The sequence below is a fragment of the Macaca fascicularis genome, chromosome 17 (assembly GCF_037993035.2).
Source record: "Macaca fascicularis isolate 582-1 chromosome 17, T2T-MFA8v1.1".
Classification (NCBI taxonomy): domain Eukaryota; kingdom Metazoa; phylum Chordata; class Mammalia; order Primates; family Cercopithecidae; genus Macaca; species Macaca fascicularis.
In genome coordinates, this window is record NC_088391.1 from 66,792,910 (window position 1) to 66,817,174 (window position 24,265).

General features: G+C 37.4%; 1 protein-coding gene across 50 annotated transcripts in view; it reads left to right on the plus strand.

Annotated features, from left to right (window-relative positions):
• The window catches only part of LMO7 (LIM domain 7), a 218,602-nt gene that overhangs the window by 183,492 nt on the left and 10,845 nt on the right, over window positions 1-24,265 (plus strand). For 14 of the 50 annotated variants that reach the window (XM_015439347.3, XM_015439358.3, XM_074022150.1 and 11 more), the window contains 12 exons: window positions 9,104-9,218; window positions 10,268-10,429; window positions 11,193-11,380; window positions 12,436-12,496; window positions 14,163-14,219; window positions 14,370-14,411; window positions 16,105-16,130; window positions 16,413-16,517; window positions 17,120-17,212; window positions 17,639-17,994; window positions 18,895-18,960; window positions 21,520-21,572. In XM_015439347.3, the coding sequence (XP_015294833.3) occupies window positions 9,104-9,218; window positions 10,268-10,429; window positions 11,193-11,380; window positions 12,436-12,496; window positions 14,163-14,219; window positions 14,370-14,411; window positions 16,105-16,130; window positions 16,413-16,517; window positions 17,120-17,212; window positions 17,639-17,994; window positions 18,895-18,960; window positions 21,520-21,572 (1,324 nt within the window). The remainder of the gene's footprint in view (window positions 1-9,103; window positions 9,219-10,267; window positions 10,430-11,192; window positions 11,381-12,435; window positions 12,497-14,162; window positions 14,220-14,369; window positions 14,412-16,104; window positions 16,131-16,412; window positions 16,518-17,119; window positions 17,213-17,638; window positions 17,995-18,894; window positions 18,961-21,519; window positions 21,573-24,265) is intronic. The other 36 variants (XM_015439354.3, XM_015439360.3, XM_015439361.3 and 33 more) reach the window with 5 other exon arrangements.

Consider the following 24,265-nt stretch of genomic DNA (forward strand, 5'->3'; position numbering starts at 1 on the left):
ATGCAGATCTAGTGTATATATGGGTGACAGAAGCCCTTTCCCAGGGAACTTAACTGGCCACAAGGAAAAATTGATGCACGTGATAGGTGCTGGCCTCTAGGTACATGGCATTTCTTTTTCGATAATTTTAACCTTCTAGCGACTTTTAATACTATTTTATACTTTAGAATGTCTATAATTTTCGATGTTTCCTTATCTCCAAATGGGACTATCGAGGCTTGGTTATAATATGACAATTGTATTCCACAACATTTGGAGTCCAAACAAAATATACCATCAGATGAAGAATGACATGTGTAGTTTTTCCTACTTAAATTTCTAATAGATGACTTCTAAGAGAATGATTAAGTAATAAATGTTCTTTGTAGCCCACCTGTAAAACATGCCAGAAGTCTTTGGATAACAGAAAACTTCTCTCAGAAAAATTCTTGCTAAGCATTTTGATAGTTGTATGAACTCCTTAGCATGGAGGAGCTTTTGTGGTTCTTTGGCTTGGTTTAGTATTCTTTGTTGCCCTGAAAAACATTAATTGTGTATTATATACATTAAGTGGGTGTGTATATATGACTTGTCCCAAGTTATATTAGTATTTGTGTGTGTATGTGTGTGTGTATATATGTATATATGACTTGTCCTAAGTTAGATTAGCGCGTGTGTGTATGTATATATGACTTGTCATAAGTTATATTAATGAAATAACTTGATGTGAAATAATTTGGCGTTGCATATTTATTATTATTGAGTTTTTATTTGTATGGGAAAACTTAAAACATTTAAACTTTCTTTTCTGGTTATAAGGTAGTATGTGCTTGAGAAAATTTGGAAATGCAGGAAAGTATAAATAATTTAAATCGCTGATAATTCCATCATTTAGAGATAATCACTGTTAACATCTAGGTATATTTCTTTTGGTTTTTTTTCCCCCATGCATATATACAGACATATATCTAAAAACAATTTCTTCAGCTTGCTGAAATAATGAGTTGTAAATTATCATTACATTTTTTAAGGAATTGGAAATATATAATTAGCTTCCTAAGTCTCAGTGAAGGAGAACAATAGCCTGTATTATACTTGGGGAACATAAGATACCAGTGGATGAATAATAAAAGCAGAAGCAAAGTGCCTTTTGTTTCACGGATTTGTATGTTTGCCTTTACCTTTTTCAAACAGCAAATTAAACAAAACAGCCTGAATCACGTGCTGCACGCTGGGTGTTGGTGCCTTTCTCAGGGTGGCAGCTGACTAACTGCAACTGTGGATTAAGGAAAAGAGGCTAAGTGTGGTGCGTGGGTGTGTCTCAGGTTATTGCAACTCAGAGGGAGCTTCAATTAATATGGCACTGTTTCAGGTTTCATCATTAATGGATTTATACTTCTTTGTTTGCAAACCTGAGATGGTATTCCACCAAGAAAAATTAGGCTTGATTTGATAAGTGAAGCCATTGGAATTCTTTAATGTAGATATAATTCATATGGTGACTTACATATCTCTGATGCTTGGTGTGTCCTTTTCTGCACCACTAGGGCAGTAGCTTCTATAGCATGCCCTTGCCTTTGTCTCAGGAGGAGCTTACTGACTTGAGAGAAGGATGTGAATGTGTGTGACAGCTGCTGATCAATATGTAAAGGGCCTGTGCAACACTCCCCCAAACTCCATTCAGACACTATAACTCTAGGTGTTCAGAGGACAGCAAAATCAAGAGTAGCTTGTGGCTGATCATCTAAATGTTTCGGTAGCTCTGTGGAAGAATGTTCTTCAGGTCATTTTTCTCTTTCATACCTTGGACTTTTACTGGCACTGTCCTTTCGTCTCTTCCTCCAGACTCCCCCGTTGATGTTATTCTTTTCTTTTTCTTTTTTTTTTTTTGAGATAGGATCTTGCTGTGTTGCCCAGGCTGTAGTGCAGCGGCATGATCATGGCTTATTGCAGCCTTAACCTCCTGGACTCAAGCAATCCTCCCACCTTAGCCTCTTGAGTAGCTGGGACTGTAGGCACATGCCACGACGCCCGGCTAATTTTTGTATTTTTTTGTAGAGACAGGCGTTCACCATGTTGCCCAGGCTGCTCTCGAACTCCTAGGCCTGATCCACCCATCTTGGCCTCGAAAAGTGCTGGGATTACAGGTGTTAGCCATTACGCCCAGCTGATGTTATTCTTTTCTATCTTGGCTTCCACTATGCTAATTCAGGCCCTTTTCCTATCAGTGCAAATGGTCACAGGTGTTAGTACATGCTACACAAGACTGGCATCAGATTAACTTGCCTGATGCCAGGTTGGACTCAGTAATTTCTCTGCTCCAAAGCCTCTAGTGGCACTGTGTGGTTTGCTGAATGAAGTTTGTGGCGCTCAGGGAAGCAGTGATATGTCCCACGCCCTTTGTAGCACAGTCACAGCTGATGTTAGCGTGCTTACTATGTACCAACCAGGCTTCTCAGGGCAGTGTCTTAGTTAATCCTCACAGCAGCCCTGTGAAGTAATCAACAATCCGAATGTGGACTATCGTGATTACCCCTATTTTAGAAACATAAAACCTGAGGCATGGCCTGGGCATGTTACTTGTCCAAGGCCATGCAGGGTACCAAGTGGAGTCGGGATTTGAATCCAGGCAGTCTGACTCAGGATTTGGTATCATGTTATGCTATCATGCTATGTCCTGGGAAAGAGAGATGATTCACCTGCATAAGGCTGCTTACTTTTTCTTGGATACATCATGTACTTTTTGGAGCACATCACTGCTCCCCCATTTGAAGATGCTTATTTCCCACATCTCTGCCTTTTGAGGTCCTATTGTTCCTCAAAAGCCCAGGAGGACCACTTCATTCTTGAATCAAGATATCACCCCTCCCCCATTGGAATCAAACTTCTTACCCTTGAAAAGTTTCACTCACTGAATTCTTCCTTGTCCCATGTAGTTACCTGTTCCTCCTTCACTGGTATTCTTTGTACATTCTTACACGTAATTGACCCTTAAGTTTTACTGACTTGAACTGCATTCAAAGCCTTGATTACTAGGCTGAAGTATGAACTTGATCCGGCAGGTAATCTAGAGTCCTTATTGGTTCTTTAGTGTGGGAATTTTAAGATGAAGGAATGTAAGCACTATGGTGTTCCCTAGAGTTATCTTAGGAAAGCTAAGTTGCTGCGTGCCATAAAGTAGAAAAATCATAATGAAGGGAAGAACTTAATATGGTCTTATTTAAAATCTGCCGATAGGAATTTCCTTTTCATCCTCATAGCTGAGCTGGGGGGTTTGTCCCTTGCTGTTCTTTTTGCCCCATTTCTTTTCTTGTGGTTTTGCTTTTTTCTCTACCTTTCTTGCCAATCTGGGCTGCCAAACTCATTCTGGAGGTGACCCCAGACAGGGAAGAGGGAGTGTGACCCCTGAGGTCCTTCATCCCCTTCCATCTGCCATGCAGATGTGGTTTTCATGATTCTCCCCAAAGTTGGTCTTGCTTACAAGTTTCTGTTTTATTTTCTGTCCTTTCAGAGCTCTATTTTTTTTTTTTTTTTTTTTGAGATGGAGTCTTGCTTTGTCACCCAGGCTGGAGTGCAGTGGCGTGATCTCAGCTCACTGCAAGCTCTGCCTCCCAGGTTCATGCCATTCTGCTGCCTCAGCTTCCCCAGCAGCTGGGACTACAGGCACCTGCTGCCATGCCTGGCTAATTTTTTTGTATTTTTAGTAGAGACGGGGTTTCACCGTGTTAGCCAGGATGGTCTCGATTTCCTGACCTTGTGATCTGCCCACCTCGGCCTCCCAAAGTGCTGGGATTACAGGCATGAGCCACCGCGCCCGGCCTCAGAGCTCTATATTTTTAAGCCCTCTACAAATCTTCTTTCTAGAACCTCTGCTCCAGACTTTTTAAGGCAGTAACCCCCAAATGGGATGACACATATGGAAGAAAGGAAGCTTTCTGCATGTCCATTTCCTGATCTCAAACCTGATTACTGCCCCTTTGGATATAGTAGCCAGAACTTCCCTTATCATAGCTTCATACTGTGCATTTTGCTTGCTTCTCACCTTCACTAGGACCTGCTCTCCACGAGGGTAGAATACAACCCTACCTTTCTTACTGTCAGTGCAGTGCCTGCATCTGTACATGTTTGCTGAATGCTGACCGAATTTTCTTGGCTTTAGAGCTAAGTATGTGAGAATTAAATGGGATTTTCTTTAATTGATCCAGAAACTGCTTAGCCAGCATGTGTATTATGTTTAACATTTGCTTCCATTGGAAAAAGAAAAAGAAGGCCATTACTGGGCATCAGTCATGTGTGCCTTGACACCTTTTAAATGTTTCATTTAATCATCTCAATAACCCTGAAAAGTAGGTGTATTATCCCATTTTTACCAGTGAAGTACATGAGATTTGAAAGTTATGTAACCTGCCCCAGGCTGGTGAAATGCCTACACCACAACTGTAATTTATCTGATGTTAAAGTTTTTTGAAATACGACAGGCTTGCGTTTGAGGACTGCCTTATGTATAGTTAAGAGACCACATTTTGACTTATTTGAACTTTGCTGTGTCTTTAGAATTTTAGAGCCACCGGGAACTGAAATGTCTTTTGGTCCATAAAGATAAAATCATCCTTGAAACCATTTTGAGGAAAGGTGGTATTACATGTTTATTGAAACTTCCCAGAACTGAAATGTAGAGTTTGAAATCTTCCAAGTAGGGCAGTAAGGAGCTACCAGCAATTTAAAAATGGAGTGTGATATAATAGCGTGTTCTATAACTAAAGTTCTGGCAGCTGTGTGGACAATGAACAAAATAAGGACTGGAGGCAAGAGAGCCACTTAGGAGGGGTAACCACAGGAGTTTAGGGGAGATCATGGCCTGAACCAAGATGATAACACAAGGGAGGGTGGCAAAGATGGGATGATTCAAGATGGATTGTGGACTTGACAGAACCTTGTAAAATGCAAATATGTATGGTGGAGGGTAGGGGCACAGGGATTGTTGTGTGGCATTCGACTGGGGAACAGTTAGGGGAAAGAAGGAGAAAGAGGCCCCAAAAGAATCCAATGTTTCTAACTTGGGCACCTGATGAGCTATTGATGCAATTAACCAAAATATGAAAAACAAGAGGCGCAAGAACAGGTTTGGGAGGAAGATAATGAGTTCAATTTTTGAATTGTTGGACTTAGACATCGGAGGCATGGCAGTGAATGAGGTTGCTCACAAAAGCATGTAGTCAGAGAGGTTGGAGACTAAGGAACAAATAACACAATGAAAAGAAGAGAAAAAAGAGGAACATGCTAATGAAACTGAGAAGTGGCAAGAGACATGGGAAAAAAGGCTGGAGAAAGCAAGATAATAGGTGACTTTCGAAGACTGTTTCCTAGAAAGCAAGAATAGTGGGCAGTGCCTGGAGGGTTGAAGACTCAAGATGTTATTTGGTAGGTAGAAGATAATCTTGGAATGGGATGAGGACAGTGGTGGGTGTATTATAGAAACACTACCTGCCACAGTGGGATGAAGGAAGGAGAGATGGAGAAGGATTTATAGAGGAAGACCAAGATTTGAGGGCTACTCACTTCATTTTCTCATTCCAGTAAGACTCAGAAAGAAAGACACTAAAGAACTATATGTACACAGATTCAAAGATTATAGATTTCCTCTGATATTCCTGATTTTACAGTCCAGATTTACTTTAAGGTTAACTTTATCAACTAAGTAGGCTTTCCTTAACACATTTGTCTAATAGGAAAAATTCGAGAAGTGTAGCTTTTCGATTTGTTGTTAAGATTGGCCCTGTTTTTTTTTTTTTTTAAATTCCATCTATGTTGACATGAAAATCTTAATTCAACAGATTTAGCAGAAATAAGAGTTACCATTGGGACTCCAGAACCTCCTCATGTTTTTGTTTAAAAATGTAGAGTCTTGTACTTCTGTTTCATCAGTCTGACAGTTGTTGGGGCAATCTGAACTTTCAGTGGATATGTCTGCTCAAGTTATACCTAATTTGAGGGAAATTTTTTATCTTATATGCTGAGATGATAGTAGACAACTGCCTTATCTTTTCTGGCGTGAACAACTGAAACCACTTGGATAGTTCATTATCAGTCTTCAGGAATCTAGGTTTCCCCCAATAATTTATATTCCTGTTCCATCCAGTTCAAAGATGATTCTGTCATCATTATCTTCTGAAGCTTGGATTCTTTGTAGGATACTCACTTGGCATATACCTTGCAAGGAAAAATAAGGAAGTTGAAATCCTTCCTGAAATCACTGTTGAACAATTTATACTTGAATGTAATTATAGATATGTTCACTTGCAAGAAGTTTCAGGAATAATTTGCTATAAGAACTTGGAATTGGACATAGATGCCTCGAGACTGCCGTGAGGGGAAGGCTACACAAGTGGGGCTCTGGAACTCTTACTTTGAAACCACGGCCACCCACTTTAATCCTTTCTGTATAGTGGTTTGGAAAGAGGTGGTCTGCGTAAGACTTTGATTTGAAAGTAGGCTACTTAAAACCAAAATTAAAAAGCAGTATTTTTATGAAAGAGAAGGCTTTACCAGGCCCAGTGACATGCCTGTCGTCACCTGGTTAATGACAGATATGCACCTGTAATTGCCCATGTGGTCCTCTCCTCTTTGCCTGCATTGTGTCTCAAGGACTGACACAACACTTTGCCTGGCTGTAGCCACAGGGACACTGTCCTTCCTGTTAACTCTTTCAAAGAGGAGGAGGTTATCTGCCCTTTTATTAATATTTAAGATGTTTAAATAGTGATTTCTTTATTTCTGAGGTAAGTACAATCCTTCATGAGATAGTATTTCCAATCTAATATAACAGTGAGACATTTTCCTCTAGGGCTTAAGCTCATTCTCTGTGATCCTATATTTGGTAGAAAAGGATAATGTTCACTTGCCATCTCCCACAACATATTCTTTATGTAGTTTGAGAGTGTTTATTAAGATTCCATCCTGTCTTTTATTCTTCAAGCTATAAAACATCAGTGTTTTGAATGTGTAACCCATGATTTGTCTCTTTGTCTGTCTTCCTTATATAGCAAATAGATTCTGCACTTTAATTGGCTCTAAGTCAGATTTTTTTTTTGTTAGTGTGGTGAAGATGACCACTCATTTTCACCGAGTCATCTCTAACTTAAGTGTATGGTGGTTTTGGCTGAGGAGTAGAACCAACCAGTAGTTTTTGCTATTCTTAGCAGAATTTTATTATATTCTTCAGATTGGCATTCATCAGGTGGTTATTAACAAGTATTATGACTACATCTGCATTTCCATGTTTAAACTGCTTTACAAAGAGCTTTCTGCTGAAAGCTAAAAATCACATACCCACTGAAAAATCAACAATTCGTTTTTGAGAGCAAGAATCATCCCTAATTTATCTTTATTTCCCAAAGTGCTAAGTATTGTGTTTTTTTTTTATACAGAGTAAACAATAAATGTATGTCAAATGGTTGAATGAAATGTCATAATACTTCTGCTTGTCCATATAGAGTAGTGAATTCTTGATCCTTTGTTTATTCAGTGCCTTCCTTCAAATTCTTGTGTACTTAGTCCATTTAATGTTGCTATAACAGAATACCTGAGACTGAGTAATTTATAAAGAAAAGAGGAGGTTTAGTTGGCTCATGGTTCTGGTGGCTGGAAAGTCCAAGAGCATGGCACCAACATCTGCTTGGCTTCAGGTGAGCACCATGTGCTGTGTCACAACATGGTGGAAAAGCAGATAGGCAAATGGTGTGTGCAGAGACCCAACACAAGGCAACCTCACTTTATAACAACCTGCTCTTGTGGTAACTAATTCAGTCCTGCTAGAGTGAGAACTTACTCCCATGAGACTGCATTCATTCCTTTATGAGGGCAGATCCTTCATGACCCAAACACCTGTTAAAGGTAACACTTTCCAGCACCACCACATTGGCAATTAAATTTTAACATGAGTTTTGGTGGCGACAAATCACATCCACACCAGAGTACGTACTATCCTAATATTTCTCAGAATATTGCTACTTGTTTTATGGGTAAAAAACCTTAGGCAGAAAGCTTTATGAATTGCCCAGTTGGTTCCTGGGTTAGGTTTAACTGCCAAGTTAAAATGGAGAATTGGTAGGTCTTTTCCTGGAAAGTAAAAACAGATTTAGGAAGAATTGTAACAGGTAAGTCTAAGTTTTTTTGTGATTAGGAAACAAAGCTGAAACACTGGTCTCATAAATTCATATTAAAATCTATTTGTTGCTTCCTCAAAACAAAATATGTAAATTACAAGAGAAATTAAGGTTTGCACAGACATAGTATACTATAAAACTTGAAACATTTGGTTTAGAAAATAATTTAAGTTCCCTGGAATTTAGGATTTGTAGTGTAGTATAGTGATAGCAATGGGAATAATTATACCTTTAGTCCAAGAGGTTATTTGGGGGCTTATGAGCTGATGTTATTTTGAAGAAGTCATGGACTGTAGCTCAGAATGTGTCAATAGGGACACTCTTGGTATCTTAGGGAGTAATTCCTTACAGGTGACATAGTTCTGCATTTTGCAGCATGTATAGCAGCTATGCCTTTAACACTAAATCTTCATGTGGCATTTGGGCAAGCAAAATATCTTGCCGAACTTCACATGCCCACGAGGGAGTGGTACCAGTCCTAGATGGATGCCACTGGAGGCTAAATTATGTGTCTGTGAACCACTTGAAGTTATTCAGAAAATATGCCAAGTATTGGGAGTAGGTTTCTAAAAGTATGGTGGTCCTTTTCAAATAAATGATTTAAATCACTGTACTTTATTCCTGGGCAGTGAATAAATGGTGTGGCCTGTAAGTTAGACTCAATTGTACAGTGGGCAGAAACCTAAGCTTATCCATGGCCAACCAATTTAAAGTATTAATATGAAGAAAAACATGTAATAACAATAAGATTTTCCTTATTTTAGCAGAAAAATAATAAACCCGGTGCTATTTATATAAATGAAAGTTTTACCAACGCAAGGAAGAAAGAATGAAGCTTCTAGTTTATCATGAAATGATTCAAGTATACCTAGCGTGCAGCCTCCCTCCTTTCATGGATAGACTTTCCTCCATGTGGGTGCCAGAGACACTGGATACCAGGTTTCATGTTTTGTTTTCAGGATCAGTTCAGTGATATGAGAATCAGCATAAACCAGACGCCTGGGAAGAGTCTTGACTTTGGGTTTACAATAAAATGGGATATTCCTGGGATCTTCGTAGCATCAGTTGAAGCAGGTAAATGATATATTTAGCTCTACTGAATTTTCTTCTCCTTTTTCATCTTTCATTGTGGGGTTGGGGACCACAGAAATTAGCGTATTTGATATAGGAGAAGAAAACCTGTGAAAAATGCAACCATAAGGCCAGAAAATACATCCTCTTTCCTGAGATTATTGGGGTTCCAAATTCCATATTGTTTATTCTCCTTGAGTAATTAATTTTAGTTTTGAAAGTCTTTGTGATTTTACAGATTTTGTCCATTTTGGACTTTATATTTGGAAATGCTAACAAACAGCACTTAAGTAAAGATTCAGAAAGAACTTTCCACGATCAGCCATGCTTTGTAGTAAATGTATATGTGCTATTTAATACGTTGATTTTTTTTGAGGGTTCTAATATACTGATTGCCCATGAAGTCTTCAGGATGCTTCAGGACTTCTGTAAAAGGATTACCCCTCCCCGGTCCAGGTCTATACCATGTCAAGCCCGGGAACTTTCTTCAAAACATTACAAAGCCTAAAATTAAAAAGAGGAGTTCCTTTATTTTTACTTTTATTTTTTATTTTTTACATATTTTAGCTATATAAAATTGCATGTTAACACCAGTTAGTTCTTTTACATCTTAAGATTGCCTTAATTAGATAATGGTATTTTAGTTATGGAGTAATTTTAAGCAGTTTTAAATAGCTGTGTTATCTTCTGCTCCATTCCAGAATGTATCTGATTTGGAGGCTCAATTAAAATGCAGTATATTTCATATTTCAAATTTAAGAGTAACTTAAATTTTTTGTCCTTGGGAGGTTAATAAGAAGTCTTATTGAATACATTAGTTTATCATTTTTCCTTTAATGAAGATGCATTCTATAGAACTTCAAAAAACACCTCTAATGCTTTGTATGTTGTACTCAGATATTTGATATTAAAAAAATAGTGACCCTTCTCCACCTGAAAAAGAGAGAAATGGTTACTTAAAATTCAGAGTCATTTTTCTTAAGCTCAAAGCAGCAACTAATAGAACATGTGGGATTTTTGCCCCAATTGATTAATTTATTTTGTATTTTTAGGTAGCCCAGCAGAATTTTCTCAGCTACAAGTAGATGATGAAATTATTGCTATTAACAACACCAAGTTTTCATATAAGGATTCAAAAGAGTGGGAGGAAGCCATGGCTAAGGCTCAAGAAACTGGACACCTAGTGATGGATGTGAGGCGCTATGGAAAGGCTGGTGAGTTTGTGTTACCACCATGTCTGGCATTTGGAATTGGGACCTGGCCCTTGGCAAGTGGTTCTAACAATTTGCTTTAATAACTTTTTATTTTTTCACTTTACTTATGTTTTGGCATTAAAGGTATTTTGTAGCTACATCGTGACAAATCTTGAACCCTACTCCTTTGAATATTCTGTCTGGACTTTTCACTAGCAAATTTACTGAATTCTACAGTATTTATTGACTGATTCATGTACTGGTTTGATTGAATGCAAATATCAATTGAAGACAAATGTATCTGCATCCAGGAGTTATTTATAATAATACTGAGTATTAAGAACTATGCTATGATTTAACTTTATCTGCAGCATCATAACCATATTGGTATAAGAGAGAGAGCTTGGTAGGTCATATTCCTGTTTATTCTCAAAGAACTTTCAATGTGTATTCCATTAATGTGTTTCTTAATTATAGAGGCTAGATGGGAAAGGGCATTAAGCCTCCACAGACCTACCAACTTATGATATCAAAATAAAATATCCTGGTTTATGGGAAAGATTCAGCAAATTTGCTAGTTTTTTCATTACTAACGTGATTTAACTCTTGTGTTTTGGGAAGGTGGTCTGTTGGTAAAAAGCCCTAAACTCTTGATTTATTTCACATACTGCCTGATTTGTTTGTCTTGTATATGTAGATTTTTTTTATATATGTGCATTCAATGACTTTATTCTTTCCACTTCAACATCTATGTGTACTCATTTGATCTTCATATGCCAATCAGACTGGGGCAAAGACCAACCTTCCCTGCCATTTATACGGCATAAAACCCTCAATCTCACCAGTATGGCTACCAAAATTATAGGTTCACCTGAGACAAAGTGGATTGATGCAACTTCTGGAATTTACAACTCAGAAAAGTCTTCAAATCTATCTATAACAACCGATTTCTCCGAAAGCCTTCAGAGTTCTGTGAGTATTTGGAGAAGTAGGAAGTACTGGTGTGGAGCAAAGCAGTTGTTAGAATTGTGTATGGAAGAAAATACTTTCTTTTGTTTGTACAATTTTGATACTACCTGTAAAATGTAAATGATTGAACAACGTAAATTATAGTAAAGAGATACAGTAAAATAGATTTTTGAAAACCATAGGCATTCCTCATAGAGTAGTTGTGAGTTATATAATGGTAAAATCAAAAGATCCCAGAATGTTGTTTTGCAGGTGTTTTCCACCAATCTTTCAGTATTAGACCCACCTCTCAGATGTTTGTGAGCGTGAAGTAGCAATTACATAAAATTATAAACTATGACTTCTTTATGTGTTCCCTAGTCTTTACTGGCAAATAAATGTAATAGTGGGGTGTAATGGAAAACTTCATAAAGCGTTTTTAGTTTTTGTGTAGGTGAATTTGGTGGGTAGACTTACATATGTGGTTAAGAGATAATCAGTTTCATTAATTTGATCAAAAATATAATGTAGAAAAATTTTTAAGTGTCAAAGCAGTACTTTTTCCTATAGACTTTGAAGTAATGTGGTTTCTATTTATGATACAAATTGTTCATCTAAATTAATAATTAAATTTAAATTTCAACTAAATATTATGCACTTATACTCCTTAGATTGTGCTATTATCATCTCAAGGTAACTCCTTTTATTTAATAAGGAGATCTTACTATATTGTGTAAGAAATGTTTAAATGTTTGAGAATCCTATATGACAGTTTTGTGTACTCATAAATATAAGCCAAATGGACTAATGATTATCTGGCTGATTTTATTTATTGGAAAATTAACGATTGATTAAACTTAAAATCATCCATGCCTGCAGCTGGTCATTAATTCTGCCACAAATATTGAAATATAATGAAAAAACTTAAGTTTCTACCACATGTAAAAGGCTGTAAGGAATGCATCAATATCCCGAGAAACTCATCTTGTTAAAATATATATTTCAGTAATGTGAAATGCATTATTTAAGTCCAAAGTCCAACTGGAGAGAATATTAACTAGCATTTTTACCCTTTCCAGAATATTGAATCCAAAGAAATCAATGGAATTCATGATGAAAGCAATGCTTTTGAATCAAAAGGTAAATATCACCATTATAACTCACATTATACAGGAAAAGACATAGCACTCAAGTTCTGCCGTTATAAAAATTAGTATCTGTGAGTGAAAGAAAAACTGGTCTACTGCAAGTTGAAACTAAAAGGTTAGCACGCAGATCCAATTGCAGCCAGGTGGAAGGGCATTCAGTTCCCGTGCTGAATTGTTCAGGCACTGCAAACAAAACTTTGGCAGCGTGTTCCGGAGCTTTAGTGCCTGCATGCCTAAGTCAAATAAGAAAGACTGGTTCTTCCCGAGTCAGCTTTCTTGCTATGGTATGCTGGCAAAGGGAATCTTAGTTAAGCTTGGAACTATGAATGAAGTTTCCTTTCTTTCTTGTTGTGAAAGGGACAACCTTGGAGGCAGTTAGCCGTAAGAGGGAAATGCCAGTGGCAATAAAGTCATTAGCAGATGTACCCATTTGTAATGAAAAAGAAGGCAAAATATCTAGAGAAATTTTGGAGTTATCTCCGTGTTTCTTCTTCTGCCCATCCAGAAATAATTTAGCTACCATACATTGTGTGCTATTCCTTGGGCACAGAAAAATAAGAATAGATCCGGTCAGGCAGGGGAAGAAACCCAAAGAAGATGAGACTGCTTCTACTGTGAACCTAGACTGCCAAGAATGGGACTGGGTTTTCACAGTGCTTCAGTGGCTTTAACTCTACATTGACAGTTTATAATACATTATCTTAAAGCCAACCTAAATATATAAATTTCCCTTTCCTTATCAATTATTTAACTTTGTATTTCATTTCTGATAGATAAAAGTGACTATATTTTGTTTTCAGTTGCATTCTTTATCAAAAGAGTATTTAAAGCAAACTTTGCTTATTTTTCTCCGTGATGTTACATGTAAAGCACCGGGTCCTATTCTGCAGTGAGTCAGGTGAGATAGCTGATCAGACATCTAGCTCTTCTATGACTAGAGAACTATACATGGGCCCTGTCATTGGAAGGTTTTGTTTAGATAAGCAAGCACTAACTAGTATCAAGTAATAATCGTATGTAGATTTTATGCCATAGTCTTGTGACAGATCTGTGGGAGAAGTCAGAATGTTTTCCTTTTGTTTTCTTGGCAGAACTCCATTTGCTTTACTTAATATTAGTAGCTACCAGATCTTGAAAACTAGGTCAAAAAATTCTAGTTAGAAGATGGTTGTAACTTTAGTGTTTGGTTTTCTTTGATCTTTCTTTGGGTATCATCTTTTTTGTTTTCTTCCCCATTACTTTTAACTTCTTATTCATAAGTATTGTGAAAACTGTTTGTTATAGACAGTTTTCCATGTAGTAGACAAGATTATGGATTGTTTAACCTAAGCAAAATAATATTAATTTCCTTTTCCCTAAAACGGCGTGATCTAGCATGGAAGATGATACTTGGCTTTTCATAGCTGTGAAACTCTGATGCTATATGCTAAAGTTTATTAATAAAAATATTTGTTCCTTCTACTAATTTGAATGTAGTGTAGGCTACTAAAATTGTGTGTCCCTGTGCCTTGAGATAATCTGTATTTTCTACGGCTATCAGTTTTGTGATCTTTTAAAATAATATTGCACAGATTGGAAAGCTATATCAAGTATCGTTTGATTTACCAGTGGTGAGAAATAAAAATGAATGACATAGTGTTTATTTTTTTTTCAACTAGCATCTGAATCCATTTCTTTGAAAAACTTAAAAAGGCGATCACAATTTTTTGAACAAGGTAAACCACAAAGCTAACAATTCATGCACTTTCATGGAATTGTTCTCCCTCTCCACTCTTCCTCACGGTCTGTGGTGCTGGGCACTGAGCCTCTTCAATTTGTCTGTCATTATGACCAAGCAACATAACCCATTTCCATTCTTTCCCTAGGGTCATCAGGCTTTTCTTACAGTTCATGGGTCTACCTCTGTGGTAATGGGTCTCTGTGTGTCCTTTGTATACCTCTATAAAGGTTTTACTTTTTTTTTTTTTAACTTTGTAAAAAAAAAAAAAAAAAAGAGGGGTAGATGCTCTTAAACACACACTTGTTTCCACTGGATAACAGTAAGAAATGAGGAATTTCATTTAAGCCTTACTGCTTCCTACAAATTGCATAATATTAGATTACACCAACATGCAATTGGCCAAGTTTTTAAAAACTCTGACTTGTTTTTGGTTGTGGAAAACACTCTTAATAAAGAAGAGTTATTTTTGCTATGGTATGGTGGCTTTGGAGTGTTGATTTGACTGCTCTGTTGACTTTGAAGTAAATTCAAATTAAATACATTTTGGTTGCATCTGAAAACGTGCATTTTGAGATTCTCCGTGTTGGTGTACTTGGGCAGGGCCTCACAATGTGCTGTGCATGTGACATTTGCTCCTGTGCCACCTTTGCCTAATGCTCTGTCACATGAATGCTGTTCAAGCTCTGTTTTGCTACTAAGAACTTAAAAGTAATAGTCAACATTTGAGATGCGGTGGTCAAAGGATATTGTGCTGTTGCCATCTAAAATGTTACTGTTTCTTACTTTTAAGATTATTAACATGTTTGCAAATGTGCCTTATAATGCAGTGCTTACCGGGTTTGTGTATTTTGTGTTAATCACCTAATGTCCTTCCTTTGGATGAAGGTCTGTTTTTGACCATAAACAGAAATACCTTACCAACTATGCGAGTCTATTTGTGTCAGTATCCTTAGTGTTTTTGATTTATATTTTAAAATAAAATTCCTATTTTTTTCTATGGCTATTTAATTGAAACAGTATGATACTCCTTCCTAAAACTGGCTAAAATAAAGCAATTCCTTTTCCTTCTCTGTTCTAATTTTCTCCCATTTTTCTTCAACAGGCTATTGTAGGGAAGAATATTTTTCTAGGTTTCAAAGCAATTTTCTGTAAAAAATTGTATGTGAATAATTTGACAGCTGAGGTTTTAAGAACGTTTAAAAGTACTGTATGAGAGTGTATTTTCTGAAGTTTTACTTTTTAAATAATCATTGTTCTAGTAAAGGTATACTTATGTAGGTCACCTAAGAATAAAAAGAATAAGACTGTACCCATAAGTTTACATATGAAGTTTGAATACGTGTGTTTCAAATAATAGGAGTAGAAAAAGGAAATGTTTCTTGAACATGTTTGTTGCGGTGACTTGCTTATGAAAGTGGCTCATTAGTAAGAAGACTTGAAAAATGTGACTTGCAGCTGTCATGTTGTAATTGAGTAGTGGCAAGTAAAAAATTGGGATTTGGTAGATGTAACATTTGAAATTCCTTTTTTTTTTTTTTGGCCTGTTAGGCAAAACTATGAGATGCTGTCCAATTTATTAGTAAAAGAACTCTGAGGTTTCTTCAGAACTATCCATTGATCCTACTCTAATACCTACAGCTAGGGTTTATTTTGGCATCTATATCTTCCTTTTACTAACTTTGAATTTGAAACATGAGTAACAGATGGAACTGTTACACCTGGAGAAAAAAGGATTTACTGACTATTGTTTAAAAAAACATTGTCACTTAGTATACTGGCATAGAGACAGCTAATGATAGAAATTTCTGAAAGGAATTATTTCATAGAAATGAAGACTTATATTGTATATTTTTCTTCCTTGCCCATGTGCTGCAACACAGGAAGCTCTGATTCGGTGGTTCCTGATGTAAGTAGCATTCATTTGTCATTTTGAATAAGACGAACTTGGTGGGACTGAATTAGTACACAGTAGCGTGCTTACCATGATTTTAGGTTGCATAAGAATTTATCAGAGAGTTATCCTTCTAAGTTGAAAAACTTATTTTAAAATTCAGAGCCAAGCCAGCTCTCCCTTGGTACAGTTTAAGCAAACTGTGATATGAATAATTTATGTGTGCAAAAGTGGTTCAGTAGATGACTTAATGAAGTTATGTTCTCTATTTGCTTCTCTTCTCTGATAACTGGTTAGCTTCCAGTTCCAACCATCAGTGCCCCGAGTCGCTGGGTGTGGGATCAAGAGGAGGAGCGGAAGCGGCAGGAGAGGTGGCAGAAGGAGCAGGACCGCCTACTGCAGGTAGCTCTGGCTCACGTGGACGGGTAGGAACTAGGTTGGATTTCACGGCTTTTCTCCAGTCTGTGTCAACCAGTATTGAGAAACTAATTTTAAACTCAACAGTTTCACAACAACAAATATTTTTGTCTGTAGCATATTTTCCATAAAACAATTACTTTTCCATTTTGAAGATTTCCAGAGTCATCCTTTAAAAATCATTATTTATTAACCCCCATGTGTGTTTTTGTAGAGTATGAAGGGCACTCACTTAGCAGGTGTGAAGTGCATGGACTTTGTGATGACTTGGTTCCCACAAACTGTTGCTAGGTCCATTGCAGAGTCCTTACAGTTTGCTAGAGTCTTTCATGAATTACAGCCATGGTAAAGGGTGGATGGGGGTTTAATTCTCAGTGTCTACCTTTTAACCCCAGCGTCCACATTTTTAATTCAATATATGCTCTTTTCTACTATAGGGACCAAAATCTGATTGGCTTGTGAAAATAAAATCATGGTCTTTAAAGGTTTGAGGTTGAAGGTTTAGAGATCATAGAAGTGTTAATAAAGAAGATTCCTAATGTGAAGAGTTAATCTATTGGATTAATGTGTGTCATATTTTCTTACAGGAAAAATATCAACGTGAGCAGGAGAAACTGAGGGAAGAGTGGCAAAGGGCCAAACAGGAGGCAGAAAGAGAGAATTCCAAGTACTTGGATGAGGTAGTGTTAGAACATGCCTGTATAGTTTTTCTTCTCTTTACCTTGTTGGTGAGATTAGCTGAGAAGCAGGAGACACTTCCTTTTTCTCCACCTTTGACCATATGTTCACCTATGTAGCTCTTTGAAAAATACAATGAGCTCTGATTTGTTAGAATTTTGCTTGGATGTTTCAGCCTTTCTCCTAGTTTTTGTAGTACATCATTAACAAATTATGTTAATAGAACTTCAGTGCATCTTCCTCTTCTAAGTTACATCTCAGTCACTCATGTGTAGCTTTTTTAATGGTAGAACTCTTAACATGTTTTTTTGAGTGGAGTCCTGGGCCAACTATAGTTAGTAGCATCTAAAACTGAATATATATGTGTCTATATGAAATTACAGAAATAAACAGATTTAGATGGATTTCTTTTTTCACTGGTCACCTAGGAACTGATGGTCCTAAGCTCAAACAGCATGTCTGTGACCACACGGGAGCCCTCTCCTGCCACCTGGGAAGCTACCTGGAGTGAAGGGTCCAAGTCTTCAGACAGGGAAGGAACCCGAGCAGGAGAAGAGGACAGGAGACAGCCACAAGAGGAAGTTGTTCATGAGGACCAAGGAAAGAAGCCGCAGGATCAGCTTGTTATTGAGAGAGAGAGGAAACGGGAGCAAGAGCTTCAGGAAGAACAAGAGCAGAAGCGGCTTCAGGCTGAGACTGAGGAGCAGAAGCGCCCTGCGGAGGAGCAGAAGCACCAGGCAGAGATAGAGCGGGAAACGTCAGTCAGAATATACCAGTATAGGAGGTTTGTCCCCACAGCCAGAGGGCACAGAGGCTGTTAGAGTAGCTTGGCTCAGCTGTATCCATTCCCCACTTCAAAGGCACTCCCTTGCTCTTCCTGTTTCCTACCACCCATTCTCCACACAAGTGAATACAAGCCACCAAAGAGAACCTTTAAATCATAAACCCTGCCATGTCATCTTGCTTCCCCACCCAGAACCCTCCAAGTCAATTCGTGTCACATCAGAACCCCATCCAGCATCCTTGCCAAGGCCTAGAAGGCTGCCATGAGCTACATTACCTTGTAGTACCTCCACTCTTCCCCTTACCCACTCTATTCCAGCCACACTGGCCTCCTGTTTCTTCCTTGAAAATACCCAAGGACTTGTGTATTTTCTAGTCCATCTGCTTGGAGAAGTCACTGAATGTTTGTGTGTCTTGTGTTCTCATTTTCTTCTAGTCTCTGCTCACACATCACCTCCTTGGACTTTCTAGAATACCCGATTTAAAATACAGGCCCCTTCTCAGTCTTTCTCTCTGTGTACTCTTAACTTATTTTATATTATGCATTTATTTGTTTATCTGTTGGCCTGCCTGCCGCAGTAAGATGTAAGTGCTATAAAGTCAGTAAGTTTGTTTTGTGTACTTCTGTAGCCCATTCTTGGAGTGGTACTGGAATATGGTGGGCACTTAATATGTATTTGTAGAATGAACGAGTGAATGAATGGCTTGCAAATGTCTGTTGGCAATAGGGGATCTATTTTCTGTGGTTATTCATTGAAATACCTTTGTATGTTTAGTTTTTAACCCAAAGACCATTTGCATAAAGAGGCTAGAATGACATTATTTTGATACCCTTTTCTTAAACTCAGGGAAGGGCTTAAAGTCTAATATTTTGACTACAAAATCATTTTCTATCTTTTAGGCCTATTGATTCCTATGATATACCAAAGAGAGAAGAAGCATCTTCAGGTTTTCTTCCTAATGACAGGTATGTAGAGCACGTTATTGTAATTTAATTGATGATCATTGGCTTCATATAATATTCCAGCACTTGCATCGATGATTTGTAGAACTACTTTAGCCCTTTGTCATTTGTGGGATATAAAGAGGAATTGCTGGTTGATCTTTGTATCAGTTAGCTTTTGCTGTGTAACAACTACTCGTGAACTTAATGAATTAGCTTATGATTTTATGGGTCAGCATTTTAGGCTGATCTCAATTGGGCAGCCTTTTAGTTGACTGGGCTCGCTCATATATCTGCTACTTATTAACTAGGTAGCTCTGCTTTTGGGGGTTGGCTGGGGTCAGCTGGGGCAGTGAGAACAACTGGGTCATATATCTTTCAACGTCCACCCAGCCAGGGAGGTCTTATGTGTACGTGGTGGTGAGGTGGGGAAAGGGAATTAAAAAGAGGAAATTTGCAAGGCATCTTGAGATTTAAGTTGTCTAAAGTCACAGTCACAGGTCATGGAGGAGAGAAGAACACTGCCTCTTTATGGCAAGAATCACATTGCAAGGGGAATGGACACGGCTGGGAAAGAACTATGTCAATTTTCTGTAATCCAGCATAATCTTCATTTTACAAAGGTTGTGAATAATGGCTTAACATTACTCCATACAGTCACAGATCATGGAGAAGAGAAGAACACTGCTTCTTTATGGCAGGAATCACATTGCAAGGGGAATGGGCATGGCTGGGAAAGAACTGTGTCCATTTTCTGTAATCCAACGTAATCTTCATTTTAAAAAGGTTATGAATAATGGCTTAACATTACTCCCAAAAGGGACATCTGAAATGGGAATAGTGACCTTTCTCTTAGGCAGTTTGGTTAGAACTACTGGTCAGTTTTGGGGAATGAAGATAAAATTCAAGATATCTGGAAAGTTATATGTATCTTAAAATTTCCTAAAATATTGTTTTAATGTTTTAAAGTAATTTTTAAAATGTTTTGCAGTTTTGAAATCACTGAGGGCTTCTAAACAGTCTGTCAAACCAATATCGAGGGGAGGGCCATTACCTTGTGTTTTCAGAGCTGAAATGTCTCCTTTTGTCTTATTTGTTAGATATAAGGAAAGACTTGTATCTACAAGCAGCCAGGATAACTGAACAGGGCTCAGAATAGAAGGGGAAAAGGAAAGGGACAAGCAGGTAGTAATGGGCTGACAATAAGCTAAAGGAAAATCTGGTGATAGATGACCTTATTTATAATCTCTCTGGGTAACTGTAAATCATTAAAGTGTTTATCTCCTTTTAAAAGTTATGGATTTACTTACATATTTACAAAAGCTTTATTTATATAGCTCATGACCTTGGGGAAAATAACTAAAATGCAGAGAAAGGAAACTTAAGGAAGCCAGGAAAATATGAATACCTGCAGGCAGTCCAGATAAAGCATGCCCTAGAGGCATCGAGGAGTGTGGCTAGACATCCGGTAATAAATGTTTTCTTCTATGTAGATACAAGTGAAATTATTCACAAGTGCAGCTGTCTACCACTTATGATACATTATGTATTATAGATTATTGGATTTATACCTATGTAATATGTACATATATGTACATAAGTGTAATATTACATCTTATTTTATAATGTATATTATACATTGTTATTACTACTATTCTCTTTTTCGTTTCTTTTTTTTTTTTTTTGAGACTGAGTCTCACGCTGTCACACAGGCTGGAGTGCAGTGACGCGATCTCAGCTCAATGCAACCTCTGTCTCCTGGGTTCAAGTGATTCTCCCACTTCAGCCTCCCAAGTAACTGAGACTACAGGCGCACGCCACCACGTCCAGCTAGTTTTTGTATTTTTGTAGAGATGAGGTTTCACCATGTTGGCCAGGCTGGCTTCAAACTCCTAACCTCAAGTGATTCGCCTGTCTCGGCCTCCCAAAGTGCTGGGATTACAGGAGCGAGCCACCATGCCCAGCTACCACTATTATTTTCAAAGTTCAGTGTGTCTAGCAGAATGGGAATGAGATTAGCATGTGTTGATTTATATACCTAAGTTTTATTGGTACAAAGTTAAGGCATTTCCAGAAGTTGACTGTGCTGTATGCTTTAGTACCTCTTTGGAACACTAAGATGGCATTTGGTAAATTAATGTTCCACAGTAGTCAGTGGCACCCTAACGCCCAAGAAGTTGACATTATAACCCTGGGCAGTGTGGAGGAGGTGGGATGGACTGACTGTAGGTGATCTGATGGCAGATGCTTTGTAAGCCTAGTAAGATTGAGATCTGAACCAGGGCAAACGTTGACAACAATTGATCAATAAATTATAGTCTTCATCATCATACAAACTGGAGAAGTACTGTCACGTGTTTGTATCTATTTCCAGCATTTCACTCTTCTCTTTTTTAGTGATGTCAAGGTTTTCTGTGAATTTGTGAAAGATGAAAAATTTCTTGGTTTAAAAGTAATTGCTCTCAGCAGACATACAAAATAAATCAACTGCTTTAAAAAGCAATATCTTTGGTGTTTTTACTTCATAAATATAAAAGAGGTTATTAATGAGACATATTTAATATATTGTGTTCTGTGTTTTAGGAATAAATCCAGATCTACTACTGAACTGGATGATTACTCCACAAATAAAAATGGTAAATGCAATTTTTCCCCCCAAACTCCTTCTTCACAGTTGCTTATTTGTGCTATCATGTTAGGAGAAGTATTTTTAAGGTCAAGATATTTCAGATTCATTAAGACTATTTAATTAAAATACTTAGTATTTTAACCTCTGTATATAAAAACAGCAAAACAACTATCTTGTGTTTATTTTTGGCTTTATTTTATAGTGAAAAAATACTGGGAGATTAAAATGGTTTTTTTAAATTGCTAATGAAATATGTGGGAATTTTGCAAAGCGATGCTGATGCAGCTGTGTATAGTAGATTTTATTTTGCAGCTAAAAAAACAGTACAGAAAAGATTTCTACGAAATACTGGAGGACTTAAAAATTGCATACTAATTTGATTTATGCATGTAAATGCCAAAATGTCAAAAAATCAAAAATTATGATTTCACTAATTATACAAAAACAATTTGAACTTGACATTGTTAATATTATAGAATATGTTTCTGAAGAATGCATATAGCAGAAATTATGTCACTATGAAAAAAAACCCTAAGTGGTAATTACCATTTTAAGCAGGGTTTGCATATCAGGATTTGTGTAAGCAGGTGGCTGGTCATCTACATGAATGAATGAAGGTCCAGGTGGGGCTGAGGTCAACATGCCCATCAAGGTGGATAGCCACTGCCCAGCTCCAGCCTATCATTGCCATGCTGGAGAAGGCAAGCCTCTGATTGCCTACTCTTCCTGTTGTAACAGAAAAGTACAAAAAAAAAATTGTTTTCATGTGTTATCTTTTATGTGCTGACAAGAGATCTTTTTAAAAAACTAAAATACTCTGTGAGCAAACCAACCTATCTACAGGCCAAATAGCCTGGTGGCAGCTAGTTTGTGACCTCTGGTTAAAGCTTATAGAACTTACAGTTTTTATTGGAATTCACAGTTCTATGATTATCCCTTTCTTTGAGCAGTTAGGACCTTCGTTATCTGGTTCTAGTTTAACTTTCCAGCCAATTTTGCTACTTTTCCCTTAAGGGGTCTTTAACTATAACCACATTATCATCTTTCTCAGTTCCCAATTTATCACATACTTTCTGATCTGGTTCCTCGGGTCTTACCTTTCCCTATTTGTATTTTCCATTTATTCTCCCTGAACTTGCCTTTAGCCACCATTAAAATTATTGTTTAAGTACTTTGGTATTCCATGAAATATTTTTAACCTGCAGTGATTATATTCTCTCTCCTGAACGTAAACACAAGACCTTTCAGTAACCAAAACTGAATCTCCAGAATAATCTTGTTAATATTTGTGGCTTGTGTCATTAATTGGATTATTTTGTATGTGTGTTTTCCCCCTTCATTAACTCATTGCAAGCTCTTGGATAGCAGGCAGTGGAAGTTATTAAATATTTGATTTAAAAACTTGCTTATACCAAAACAACACTTTAAAAAGAGGCCAGGCACAGTGGCTCACGTCTGTAATCCCAGCCAGCCTGACCAACATGGTGAAACCCTGACTCTACTAAAAATGCAAAAATTAGCCATGCGTGGTGGCACATGCCTGTAGTCCTAACTACTCAGGAGGCTGAGGCAGGAGAATCGCTTGAACCCGGGAGGCGGAGGTTGCAGTGAGCCGAGATCATGCCACTGCACTCCAGCCTGGGCGACAGAGCAGACTCTGTCAAAAAAGAAAAAAAAAAAAAAAGCAACATTTATTTAAAGTCTGACCCAATTGATAAGCTTTGTATGTACACAAATGTAAATATAGTTGTATGAGAAACCTTTGGTCTTGCTCATTGCTTACTGGAAGATGAACCAAGGCATAGACAAACAATACATTTTGAAAGAATGGTAGTAGCAATAAATGTGGAGAAAGAAAGAAAATAAATCCTTAGATGAGATTTCCGAATCCAGATTAAGGCAGGAATGATATGTCAAAGTTGTGGGTGTTTTACCCCAATCAGAAACTAATCGCCAAATCCAAGAGACAAAGTCCTTAGGATAAAACCTGACTTACTTGTCACGAATAAATTCAACATTCGAATTATAGTTCTGTCAGTTTCTTAGAGTAGAAGCAAGTCTAATAACATTTATAGATGATTATTTGAATTGCTTGAGTATTTTTCATGTTCACAAAAGCCATTTCGATGATTGAATGTGCTCATATTCTTACAATTTTGGTTGTAACTTATACCGTGCACACTCGGGTCATGTTAGCCAGAGATATGTGCATTTATGTCCTCTCTCCCCAGGGGAGTATACATTTTTTGAGAGAAGAAAACTCCATTTCCTTTTAGATTTGTTACAGCAAACGTTTGAGCATGTTCTTGATTGATTTAATTTAGGAACGGATGAGTGGAAGAAAAACTATTTCTAGATGAGCACTTTGTAACTGAGTAATACTGAAACCAGTACTGATTGTTGCCTTTTTGGACAGCCTTTTTCGTTTTCCCAAGTGCGTTCTCTGGTGTGGCTCTGACTGTGGAACTGGACTTTCTGGAATAGGAGGCAGTTACTTTATGTTCTCATGAAGTACCCTCATTGAGAATTGACAATGTTAGCACACGTGCACAAAGCCACATTTTAAGCTGCACTGCCATGACGATTTATCCCATCACTTTAAAATTATTTATTTATTTATTTATTGAGGCTGCAATTTCAAATACACTTTATTTTTTTGTTACATCAACTCCATCTCTCTCTATCATTTTGTATTTGTAT